At 43.1% G+C, this 13,457-nt stretch overlaps 2 protein-coding genes across 15 annotated transcripts in view; one reads left to right on the forward strand and one right to left on the reverse strand.

Annotated features, from left to right (window-relative positions):
* LOC105940793 (protocadherin gamma-C5) overlaps positions 1-13,457 on the forward strand; it is a 315,331-nt gene that overhangs the window by 67,107 nt on the left and 234,767 nt on the right. The gene's annotated exons all lie outside the window — the stretch shown is intronic.
* Positions 719-9,588, reverse strand: LOC143412590 (uncharacterized). The gene is made up of 2 exons (XM_076873799.1): positions 9,144-9,588; positions 719-3,251 (listed from the first exon to the last, which is right to left on the reverse strand). The coding sequence occupies exon 2, from the start codon at positions 2,887-2,889 to the stop codon at positions 952-954; it is 1,938 nt and encodes a 645-aa protein (XP_076729914.1). The 5' UTR covers positions 2,890-3,251; positions 9,144-9,588; the 3' UTR covers positions 719-951.

The following is a 13,457-nucleotide window of genomic DNA, read 5'->3' on the forward strand; positions in this document are numbered from 1 at the left end:
TCTATACAATCAAATATTGTAGTAGCTTCAAAATGGCTTACGAAGTCTTTTGTTTCCAGGCCACTGGCCTTAACAGTATTACAGTATACAATTGCTATTGGCTGCATAAATGCTCATAGCAAATATTTAGGGGTAGTTTTTTATGCCTTGCCAATTTAAAGTCTTTACATGCCAAAATTGGCTTTTGATGATTACTCAGTCATCCAGTATTCACTTCTGTAACAGCAGGTGCATAAAAGTTCTGACCTCTGGGTACAATGAGTGGGGTCAAACTTATGCCATTACCAGTGGTGTTACCTGACTTTGTGCGTCTCAGTTTTCACCCAAACTACTAATCACCGCAATGCAGATGAAGCTGAGCTATCAGTGCATTAGTTTTTCATAGTTTTATGCTACAAATAAAGTGCAACAATTGTATTCCTCTATATTTTTCTCTATTCTGTAACCTCTAACTGAGAGAACAAATTAAAAACAACAGATGCATAATTCCAGTGTCAGTGGTGTGTGACATTTTTAAATACGATGAAGGAATACAAGACAGTCAAAAGGAGTTTTATAGAGCTACGTGCACGGGTGAGTGATCGAGTGATACTCACACCCGAGGCATTGCAGTCAGATTTATTTATACCAAGAGACAGTTGCATAGCATTTCCTGTTTTTCAAGCTTACTTATTAGCATGTGTATGTGTGTGTGTGTGTGTGTGTGTGTGTGTGTAATGGCATGTGATACAAAAATATATGAACATTTTAATACATTTGAAAGCTTTATAACGGAGGTATCTTTTAATAATAGACATCTGCAGTTTAAACTTAAAAGTTACTTCTATCATTCCCTGCTGTTGTTCAAATATTTTGCATCTTATCAACTTCTAGTCACTTGCGGGTACATTTTCAACTAGAGTGTCATTTAGCAAAGTTAAATGTTCAACATTATAAATTCTTTTTCCTTATTTATATGTCGTCCTCTTCTTCCTCAGAGTCTGTGTCACTTTCATTGTTTTCAAGGAGCATCATAGTCTCTGGTGGGGATGTGACATGGGGAGTTATGGCTGTTGCGATAAGTCTGTTTATCAGTGCTCTGATACAAGGTATGCAACAGCATCCGCACAAGGTGAGTATGGCTGCGAATACTGCTACAGATACCAGGATTGATGACACCAAACTCCGATATTTCCCAAACATGTCCATCCAGTTGTCCCACGTAGAAGTGTCAACTCCAGAATGCTCCTTCATTTTCTCGTTCAGAGTCTTCAGGCCTTCTAGGGCTCTGGTCAGACTTCCATCAGCTGCGGTGTTGTTAGGGATGAAGGTACAACATTGCTCTCCGAACATCGAACACACCCCATTCTTCTCGCTCAGTAGCATGTCCAATGCAATTCTGTTCTGGAAAGACATCAGTGAGGTGGCTCTTAGTTGCTCGGCCACTGAATGGAAGCCTGATTGTGTCAGGTTTCCTAGTCTCTGGACGTTATAGTGGATATAGTTAATTCGGTCCACATTCTTGTTGATTGTACACCACCAGCACACCGACGATTCGAAACCGGCAGCCACTTGGTCCACTAGTTTATATTCGTCTGGTACTCCTCTGGGAATGCCTATGGCATCGATGTACGTTGGGTCTGGTCCAGGTTGTTCTGGTGCTGATCTCTTTTGTCGTGGGTTTATCTTCAGTCGTCCTGCTGTTATAGTTATATCCGTGGCTTTGAGTTTTACAACCTGAATGGGTAACAACAGTGATACCAATCCACACATGCCGATCCAGTTGTTAGGCAAACGATCATACAGGTTTGGGTCTCCACACCACCACCAGACATCAGCTCTGCTTCGTGGCTTGAATGAGGAGTCCACCTTTGTAATGGTTAGGCAGCTAGTTGCGTTGAGGCTTCCCAGCCTTTCTCCTGGGCCTATCATATTTATGCAGGTGTGGTTTGCTACCATCACATCTTGTGAGAATATGGGTTTTCTTTTTTCTTCGTTGGTGATGGGAAAGATTCTGTCCCATTTTGTGCAGTTCTTGTCTTGAATGTTGGTATGGTTCATTACAGCTGTCAGGCAGTTTTCTTCCATAGGTGCAGGTACCACTCTCAGTATTGGTCTTGGTCCTAGGCAGACCATGCAGTCATCACTAGCATCTTGAGCTGCTTGTTCTGCCAATAGTAACCAGTTATTTGAGTGTCCTGTGATCCCTGTGGTGACTCGGAACCAGTCGTCTGGCTTTAGTTTTGGTCCCACTATTATGGCAGTATTCATCGTTTTTGAGAGTGGGCCTGCAGATAAAGCCGGGCTTCCGTTTGGTTCGTCTTCTTCCTGTGGCGCCTCTGTGGATGATGGGACCATGCCTTTCGTTATGTTATTGCATATTGACACGAAGTGATGTGGATCTTTTCCGGTCTTGTAGATAAATAGGGTCAGATGGTAGCAGTTAGAGTTACTTGCCAGCGTTGGAACCAGGTGGGTTCTTTTCTGTGATTTTGGTGGCTTCTCCAGCAATGGGTTGTTCAGCGTGTGGAAGTTGAGGATCAGGTGTTCGGCTGTCTTCGTCAAGTTCATTTGCTTTGAAAGGTTTTTTGCTGATTCTTGCAGTTGACTGCTTTGATATGGCATCCAATCATTTCCAGTATAAGTGAAAACGGTGTCCCATCCTGGGTTGTTTCCGTCTGAACTGGATAGGTACCAGTCGTAGCCTTTCCAGGCTTCGGCTTTGTATCCTCCTATGTAGAATGAGTTAAAAGGTATCCATACGGTAGAGGTGAAGCTTGTCTTGTTGTAACACAGGTAAAGGTCGTCTGTTTTCTTTGCCTGTCCGTCTGTGTCATTACAAGGGTTGAACCCGTGTGTCTGGGAGACAACCAGCAGGCTCAGAAGAGTTGGTAATAGCATGTTGGTCATCTTGATTGGATGATTTTCCCTTGGGTGAGCGTCTCTTCTTCTTGACCTTGTGTCTCTCTCTCAAGACCCCCAGTGAGTAGACCCCGGCCAGAGAGGTGGGTTCACGAGTGTTGCCACCTGATCACCCTACCCCCCACCGGGCGAACACAAAGAGGTCTGGAGGAGACTAGGGTCTATGCTTTAGATAGGCTCTACCCTTTTGGTGTGACTTTGATGAATCCACGAAGGTCGTTCAGCAATTTTGCATGCCGTGGGCGTGGTGATCAGGACCTGGTAGGGGCCTTCCCACCTGGGAGTGCTCCAGTTTTTTCTTTGGAGTACTTTGATCAGGATCCAGTCGCCTGGTTTCAACCTGGAAGAGACTGGAAGAGAATCACTCGGCAGTTGATTGTTCGTTATTATTTCTTTATTCTCTAGCAGCTTTGCCATCCATTCTGCTAATGTTGTTTCTCTTATTGATTTATCTATTGGCTCACTGGTAACAGGGAGGGGGAAGGGTCGCCCATGTACTATCTCAAAAGGTGTTAGTTTGTTTGAGCCCTGTGTTAATCTCATCCACATTTTAACTAAACCTATGCACTCAGGCCATGGGCGGCCAGTTTCCTCCATACATTTTCTTAGCCTTTGTTTGATCGTGCCATTTGTTCTTTCTACCAATCCTGCGCTCTGTGGGTGGTAGGAACAATGGTGTTTTATGCTGAAACCTAAAGCTTCAGAGACTTTTGATATTACTTCATTCACAAAGTGTGTGCCATTGTCAGATCTTATTAGGCTCGGTATTCCGTATGTTGGAATATAGTGATTGCACAGACATTTTGCTACTGTTATTGCGTCAGCCTTTTTCACTGAATAGATCTCAGGCCATTTTGAAAATACATCTATTATTACTAGTGCGTACTCTAGTTGTTGGTGCTTGTGTAGTTGGATAAAATCCATGTGTATGGTATGAAAAGGGTGAGGTGGAGTGGGGAAATGACCTCTTTTGGGCCTTAGATTCCCTTGGGCATTGTGTTTTTGACATATCATGCATGTTCTAACATACTCTTTTGCTGAAGTTTCAAAATTTTTTGTGTAGAATTGTTTAGAGAGTATATCTACCATCCCTGCTGTTGACACGTGGGTATTACCGTGTGTCACTAACGCTGCAGTTTTATGCAGGGACTTCGGCAAAATCGGTTTGCCATGACATGTCATGATATCATCCTTTAATGTTGCTCCTTCCTTTAACCACGAGGTTTTTTCATTTTGTGATGCGGCCTTTTGTTCGTCTATCAGTACTGTTATGGGTATTAAAGGAGAGGAAGTTAATGCGAGAACTTCTGTTTTTCTGCCTGCTGCTTCCTTTGCGGTTTCATCTGCAAAATTGTTCCCTCTAGTAATGGCTGAATTATCTTTCTGATGTGCAGCGCATTTGCATAGAGCTAGGTGTTTTGGCAACATAATTACTTCTAAAAGCTTTTTCAAAAGTTCACCATGTTGTACTGGGGTCCCTGTGGATGTTACCATTCCTCTGTTCTGCCAGATTTTAGCAAAATGGTGTACTGCGGCAAAGACATACTGGCTGTCTGTGTGGATGTTTACATCCTTATCTTTGTGTAATTCACAGGCTCTGATTACCGCTATTAGCTCGGCACTTTGTGCTGAGTATGAGGAGGTTAATGGCTGTGCTTCAATGACTGTATCTATTGTTGTCACAGCATAACCTACACAGTTTCGGCCAGTGTTGTCTTTACTTGCGGACCCATCTACAAAAATATCTAAAAAGGATGGTTGTGGTGTGCTATATATATCGGCACGTGGTTTCGTTTCCTCATCTAGCTTGTGAAGGCAGCTATGTGAGTCACCATCTATTTCTGCAGGAAGCAATGTGCTTGGGTTAAGTTGGCCACACTTCTCTATGGTGATGTGCGATTGTGATAGCAAAATACCTACGTATGATAATTGTCTTACATGTGTCAGATATGATAAGTTTGCTTGCAACAGGATTGAGGTGACTGCATGTGGTACTTTGACTATTAAAGAATGTCCCAAAATAATATCTGCTGACTTTTTTACTGCTTCTGCTGCTGCTGCACAAGCCTGTACGCAGGTGGGGAGACCAGAGGCTACACAGTCAAGTTTGCAGGAATAAAATGCCAATGGTCGTTGTTTATCCCCAAAGGCTTGTGTCAGTACAGCTTTCATATATCCAGAGCTGCCATCCACATGTAAATAAAATGGTTTGTCATAGTCTGGCAATGCTAGGACAGTGCTGGTTTGTAATGCTGATTTCAGATCATGAAATGATTTTTCAGCATCAGGTGTCCATGTCAGTTTGTCTCTTAAAGCTAGATTTTTCCCATATATTAAGTCTTGTAGGGGTTGGACTCTGAGAGCATATTCTGGAATCCAGCTTCTGCAAAAGTTACAGAGACCGAGGAAACTCATCATTTGCTGCTTTGTTAGTGGTTTTGGGGCTTCTTGTACTGCTGTTTTTCGGCTGTCTAACAGTTTGCGGCCTTGTCCTGTCAGTTCATGACCTAGATATATGACCTTTGACTGCCACAGTTGTAACTTGTGTTGTGACACTTTGTGACCCTGCTGTGCTAGGTGATATAGCACGGTGAGGGTGTTTGCCTTGCAGTCTGCCTGCGTGTTTCCGGTCACCAGAATGTCATCTACGTATAGTAGGAACTTTCCTGGAGCAGGCAGAGTGCAAGTAGACATTGAGTGCTTAAGAGCTTCCGCATATAGTGTTGGACTATTTTGAAAACCTTGTGGTAAGCGTGTGTATGTGTATTTCTGGTTATCAAACGTGAAGCCAAATAGCCCTTGTGACTCTGGGTGCAGGGGCACGGAAAAGAATGCATTAGAAAGATCTATGACTGAGAACCATTTTTCTCTGGGTGACACTTGGTTCAATATTGTATGTGGATTCGCCACGACAGGAGGTATTTGTTCTGTAATGTCATTAATTGCTCTTAAGTCGTGAACAAGTCTATATTTCCCTGTGTTTGCTTTTTTTACTGGAAATATAGGTGTGTTACACGTTGTTTTATTTGTTTTTATGAGAATCCCTGCTTTTTCCATATCTGCTATAACTGGGCGGATTCCGTTTTTTGCTTCTGCAGATAGTGGATATTGCGGCTTCATTGGTCTGTGTTTTGAGATTACCTTTACTTGTATTGAGTCAGCGTTTTTTATCAGGCCGACATCTGTTGGTCCAGTGGACCATAGGGATTTTGGCAAGTTTACAATGTCTGTTTCATTTACAGGTGCCAACAGCGATCATTCTGCCCTCTCAGTTACAAGACATGAGGCTGGAGAGTCAGTTAGGTGGGTGCTGGGCTTTACATTTAAAACCCACCCCAGAGTGTATCTCATACAGCCTGTCCTGCGGCCTTGAAGCCAGCCCTCATGTGTGTCTTCTGTCTTTTCATAATAATCATCCTGCACTCGTTTTAGAACGATCCCTAGATCTTTCCATTGTGTTTGGGAGTTTTTTGCTGTGGAAACATGTGGGGCAGGCATCCTATTTAAATCTCTTACTCTGGGGGGTTGGATTACCGAGCACACAGCATTTCCGCTTTTTGTAACATAAAGGTGTTGCAAGGTTAGTTTCTGTAGTCCTAGACGGTGGACCTGAGTGTCATACTCTGGGTCAGGGCCTGGTGTTTGTTTAAAACGCAGAGTATGATGTAGTTCATTGTGCGGCATTACTTCTGATGTTCGCGGTAAATATCTCTCAGTTATTGTAATTAGCTGTTTAGAGGATGGCAAAGCCAGCGTCCAATAATAGTGTGGTTCACCATCCCCGTGACACACGAGCGTGTGTGATTCTGAGAGCATTAATTCTGCTCTCATGCCATTGCTTTCAGGAACTACTCCTATTCTTAGCTTCATCAGTCCGTCACGGCCTAATAGGTTTACCGGGCAGCTAGAGTCAATAATGCATTGTAGTTTGCACTTTCGGTCGCTGTTTGCATGTAGGAAGTCTAACTTTTGTGTTAACAATTGTGTGGTGGTGTGCCCGGAGGCTGAGGTGACCACACGGGCATCCTTTGAGAAGTGTGTTCTCGGGGGTTCTTCTGTCAGAACTGTCATACATGCGCCAGTATCACATAACATTGTGTAAGGTTTGCCATTTATGTAAATAGTTACCTCTGGTTTGTATTCAGAACCCAAAAGTAACTGATGAATGTTAAAAATTTCAGCCCCACACTCTTGCTGTTCGTTTGAGGTGTCTGGGTGGGGGCCTAGTCACATTTCCTCAGTACTGTCCCTGTCGTCTCTGTCCTGCCTTTCTCGTCTAGCAGGGCGGTCATATCTGTCCCTGCCTCTGTCCCTGTTGTCCCGCCTATCCCTGCGGTCCTCCCTCTGTCTGCTCCTGCAATCTCTGGCAAGATGCCCTTCTTTATCACAGTTATAACACCTCCTGTGTTTTTCTTTGTCATCTCTGTTCTGTTTCCTGCCTTTCCCTTTTTGTGGATTTCTTCCTGCGTATGCAACAATTCCACCTTCAGTATTTACTACAAAAACTCCAGTTTGGGCTGTTTTGTTCTTTTGAACTTTTACTGCATGTTCCGCGTATTGCAAAGCATCGGCTAAATTCCCAGTGTTTTGGGTGACCCAGTGTTTGTCTATGTGAGCGCGGACCTTTGGGAGGAGGCCCTTTAAAAATGCATTCTTTAGCTGCTGTTCATAAGGGGAGTTAGGGGCTGGATCGTATTCCAGTCCTGAATTTTGTCTAAAGATTGGTCTCAGCCTGTCTAAAAAGTCTGAAGCAGACTCATTATCTTTTTGTTTTGTCTCTCCTATTTTTCCATAATCTGGTCTGGGGGCTAAAGTCACCCTAATTCTTTCGTAAACCTCATTTAGTGCGGCGGTCAGATCAGCATGGCCCGCTTCTATCGGCGTTCCATCTTCTCTTGTCCCTATGTAATTTCCCCTTACCCTGGCTAATCTTAGACCTAAAAGGTCCTGCAGCACCTGTAGCATTTCTCTACCATTAAGACACCAATCTGCGCGGATTAGCTCTACTGCATCTCTCCACTGCTGGTGTCCCTCATTTAAAGGGGGCACATCTTTCAGAACATTTTTTCGGTCTTCTGCTGACCACGGGCGGAATGAGTATGTAACTACTCTATTGTCCCTGGGGATTACACCGTCTACTGCTGGTCCCGTTGCGCGTCCATAGTTTGGGTTTGGTTCTTGGATCAATGGGAATTGGCCTAACGGAGACAGGGGCCATAAAGGGGGTGGAAACCCTGGAGAAGGGTCCGGTTGCGTCATTAACTTTAGCTGTGTCTTAACTGATGCGTATGGATCTTGAGGGCTGGTGAAAGGGTTTTTTGAGATGGTGGGACATGGGGTTGGGGGGCTCGGCTGTCCCGCTTCAAAAGGATTCGGGGCTGAGGGCTGTGGTTTATAAGGTGGGGGGTTTGTGGTCTCGGTGGGTACTTTCTTAGCCTGCTTGTTTTGTTTTTCTTTTCTCTTTTCCTCACGTCTTTTACTCTCTTCCTGCCATGGCACAAAGAAACTAACGTATTCTGACATACGTCTACCTTTCTTTTTGCCTTTGCTTTTTTCTATTTCCTCCTTCAGACATTGTCCGAGTTGTTGCACTGGGGTGGGGTTACTGATTCCCTTCCAGGCAACACAGTTAAGTTTATCTGGATTCCTCCACTTATTTGCACTTATTTGGCCGGCACCTGGATGGATTTTCTCCATCCACTGCTCATCAGCGGTTAATTCAGGTTTTGTGGGTTTGTTTCCCATGGTTATTTGTTTTTACTTTATTAATACTGCCAACACACACTATGGGGCTTGGTGGTACTAGGGTTGGAGGAGGTTATTGAGGCAGCCTTCTACCCTGAGCTAAACTCAGGGCGGCCTCAATTTTATGCGATGAAGCGCAACCTTTCCTCTTTCCCACCACTCAATACCTCACAGGAAAACAGAAGAGTAGTACAGAGACCTGGAGTCTCTATTCAAATATGTACTTACTCTTTACACACACATACATTGCGCGTTTAAACGAAAACCTGCTTTTAATCGACACTCTTTTTCGTAGTCAAGTTTTTAGCGGGGGCGGGTCCACACAGGACATGCAATCCCGTCTTATAGGTTACTTTCTAACCTTCGGTCCACACAGGACCTCTCTTATTATCCACACAGGATTCTCTTATTATCCACACAGGATTCTACGGTTGTGAGTGTCGTTCTAAAGTCGATTTATTCTAAACGCATGATGTTCATGACTGTGTTATATTCACCTTCAAAGTAGCGCTGTGTTCTTTCCCGGTGTAATCGAGTCCTGGCGCCGTGAAGCCTGTCTAAAACACTGGCCAGTAGACGAATTTTACGACTCTGGGCTTTCCTCGTCTTCCTGGAAGCGAGCGTTTGCAGTGCAGGCGATCACAACGTCAGGATCCGATGACTCCGTCTGTGGACAGTTAGATGATATAATAATATCAGTCAAAATCTCCGGCTCGGAGGACCAATTAAATGTCAGTGGTGTGTGACATTTTTAAATACGATGAAGGAATACAAGACAGTCAAAAGGAGTTTTATAGAGCTACGTGCACGGGTGAGTGATCGAGTGATACTCACACCCGAGGCATTGCAGTCAGATTTATTTATACCAAGAGACAGTTGCATAGCATTTCCTGTTTTTCAAGCTTACTTATTAGCATGTGTATGTGTGTGTGTGTGTGTGTGTGTGTGTGTGTAATGGCATGTGATACAAAAATATATGAACATTTTAATACATTTGAAAGCTTTATAACGGAGGTATCTTTTAATAATAGACATCTGCAGTTTAAACTTAAAAGTTACTTCTATCATCCAGTATCAGCATGCCATACTTTGAGAATGCACAGTCTTGTCTGGTGGTTGGAGAACTATAAGACAATGCAAACTGCTAAATAATATAATTTCAAATTACATGCTGCAAGTTAATCCCTGTTGGAATTCTCAATAGCAGCTTTTCCTTTTCTACTCAGTGATCAACCCTGACATTCAGACCACTGAATAGCACTGGTGCTGTTAAATAATACTTTGATGTTGTGAAACCTTTATTTTTTATACATATAAACTGGTAAGTTATGATGTTACACCAAATTCTTGCATAGGAAGGTTTTCATCATTAACAGCACAGGGAAAAAAAAACAAACATACAAAAGTCTTAACTCATCCCAGACCTGCAGACATTATTTTACTGTTTAATGCTTGGTGTTTTTACATTAGGTTATTACCAGACATTGAGTGAGACAATCTGTGTTTACTAAGAAAAGAAGATACTTTAGTTATTACATGATCTAATCTCTCTTGGTAATTTAAGATTCACAAAAAATAAGGATGTATTTCTCTTACTTGTTGGTCTTTTCTTTGTTGAATACACATGGCAACAGCTTTGGTTCATTCCTACCTGCTTGAAATTAGAAGTGGATTTAAGAGTTAATACCCTCCTAAATCATGCACTTTATGCGAGATATTTGTTTCTCTAAGTTTCACCTTATTCGGATGGTGATAGTGGAAAGTCATTGTTCTTTTTGCAGATATTTCAGGTTGTTTGTTAAAGAAACTCAATGAAACAAGTTATATGGAACATCCTTGAGCTACTGAATTTGATTCTGCTGTATATTATCCAAGGGTATCACTTATAATATTTGTTTTTGGCATTTGTGAATCAAATGTCTTATTTTTCTATATGCAAAAAATGATGGAAAAAAAGAAAAGAAAAATGCAGCATTGATTGAATAAGTAGAGCAGTTTACATTATGACAATATTTGTGGTTCCCTTTTATTGATTTCTCAGGAACTTATTTTATGTCTGATGTAGAAATGAATACTAGAGGTCTTCCTTGAAGTGTGCTTGAGAGATGGTTGATAATGAAAATAGTATATTGCCACTATCCCTTAAGAAATCAGTATGAATGACAAAATAACACCGAAGTCCCTAGAGTGTCAATAATTTTATTGATTAATAAGGGCGTTATAACTCGAAGCTGGCCTCTTGTTTGGGTTTGCAGTGCTATAATTTAACGAAACTCTTGGTGTCACTGTGCACCAACAAAGACAGGAGGTCTCTGTTCTTCATCTATTCTTTTCTGCCATTGCGAAGTCTTATTTTGGTGTAGCGTGTCTAGGTTAAGGGCGTTACAAAAGGCAAACGCTGGGATTATTTAGAATATTTAAAAAGAGCACTATTTTTGATCACTTCCAAGGAATTTTCCAGGAAAGGATTAAACCTTGATCGATCATGGGAAGTGCAGTATACGGAAGATTGGCTATGAATTGCTATTGTGTGGTTTTCCTTTTCGTGGACTTGCATTTCGCCCATGGAGACGTGAGCTACACTATCGCAGAGGAAATGAAAGTCGGATTTGTGATAGGGAATATCGCCAAAGATCTGGGTCTTGGGATTGCGACTCTTTCCTCGCGTAAAGCCCGAATTGACACAGACAGGGACGATAAAAGGTATTGTGATATTAATCTGAGCACCGGAGATTTGACTGTCAGTGACAGGATCGACAGGGAAAGTCTTTGTGGTAAAAAAGCCAGCTGCGTTTTAAAAGAGGAGCTTGTGCTGGAAAACCCTTTAGAGCTTCATCGCATCAGTATTCATGTGCAAGATATAAATGATAACGCGCCAGAGTTTAGTGAGGATCTGATTTCACTTGAAATAACAGAATCGGCAGACAAAGGAGCGAGATTTTTACTTACGGAAGCCCGCGATGCCGACATAGGCACAAATGCTGTCCAACGTTACAATTTACAAAACAATGAGCATTTCACCATTAATGTAAATACAGATGTTAGTGGGAGGAAACATTCCGAATTGGTTTTGTTAAAAGAACTAGACCGAGAAAAAGAGAAAGGGCTGAAATTAGTGCTTACAGCTGTAGATGGTGGATCTCCTCAGAGATCAGGTACTGCGATTATTCACATCACTGTGCTGGATGCTAATGATAACACCCCAGTGTTCAGCCAGGCCGTTTATGAAGCCAGTGTGCCTGAAAACTCTCTTTTAGATACCGTAGTTGTTACAGTGAGCGCAACCGATGCAGACACTGGCCCAAATGGTGATATTACATATAACTTCGATCATGTCTCTGATGAACATGTATCTTTGTTTTCACTGAATCATAAGACAGGAGAGATAAAAGTTATCGGGTCACTTGATTATGAAACGGAGAGTTCAATAGAGCTGCGAGTAAGAGCAAAGGACGGACCGGGTCTTACCTCTTATTGTACAGTAGTTATAGATATAACTGATGTCAATGACAACCCACCAGCCATCAATTTGAAATCATTAACTAACCCTATACACGAGAACGTCCCACCTGCTACAGAGGTGGGCATCATTAACGTGCAGGACAGAGATTCGGAGAATAACCGACAGGTCCGCTGCTCCATCCAGCAGGGTGTCCCCTTTAAGTTGGTTCCGTCTATTAAAAACTATTATTCTCTGGTGACCACAGGGCAACTGGACCGCGAATTAGTGTCCGATTACAACATTACAATCACTGCCACTGACGAGGGCTCTCCACCTCTGTCCTCTTCTAAAAGTGTTCAGTTATCTGTAGCTGACATTAATGACAACCCACCTGTGTTTGAGGAACAGTCGTACAGCGCATATGTGAGTGAGAATAACAAACCGGGCTCCACTTTATGTTCCGTTAGTGCTCGAGACCCCGACTGGAGACAGAACGGTACAGTGGTTTATTCTCTGTTAGCTGGTGAGGTGAACGGTGCCCCGGTGTCCTCCTATCTGTCTGTGAACGGAGACACGGGTGTGATCCACGCTGTGAGGTCGTTTGATTATGAACAGTTCAGGAATTTCAAAGTCCACGTGATGGCCAGAGACAATGGTTCTCCTCCTCTCAGCAGCAACGTGACCGTGAGTGTGTTCATCTCAGATGTGAATGACAACTCTCCTCAGATCCTCTACCCCTCCCCGGAGGGCAACTCCTTCATGACCGAGCTGGTCCCCAAAGCTGCACACGGAGGCTCTCTGGTGTCCAAAGTGATCGCGGTGGACGCAGACTCCGGACAGAACGCTTGGTTGTCCTATCATATAGTCAAATCCACTGATCCGGGACTTTTTACTATTGGTGTCCACAGCGGAGAGATCAGGACACAGCGGGACATTTCTGAATCTGACAGCATGAAACAGAACCTTGTAGTGGCAGTGAAAGATAACGGACAGCCCTCTCTGTCTGCCACCTGTTCCATGTATTTACTTATTTCTGATAACTTGGCTGAGGTGCCAGAACTGAAGGATCTGTCTTTTAATGAGAGCAATTCCAAACTGACCTCTTATCTGATCATCGCGCTGGTGTCTGTGTCCACGTTTTTTCTGACTTTTATCATCATCATCCTGGGTTTGAGGTTTTGTCGTAGGAGAAAGCCCAGACTGTTGTTTGACGGAGCAGTTGCCATCCCCAGTGGTTATCTTCCTCCTAATTACACAGATGTTGATGGCACAGGAACTTTACGCAGCACTTACAACTATGACGCGTACCTGACCACAGGTTCAAGAACCAGTGACTTTAAGTTTGTGACATCATACAATGACAACACGC

This window comes from Maylandia zebra, linkage group LG2 (genome assembly GCF_041146795.1).
Source record: "Maylandia zebra isolate NMK-2024a linkage group LG2, Mzebra_GT3a, whole genome shotgun sequence".
Classification (NCBI taxonomy): domain Eukaryota; kingdom Metazoa; phylum Chordata; class Actinopteri; order Cichliformes; family Cichlidae; genus Maylandia; species Maylandia zebra.

What these genes read in the sequence shown, in the direction of transcription:
- LOC143412590 (XM_076873799.1), bottom strand. Translation starts at nt 2,889, where the DNA reads ATGACCAACATGCTATTACCAACTCTTCTGAGCCTGCTGGTTGTCTCC.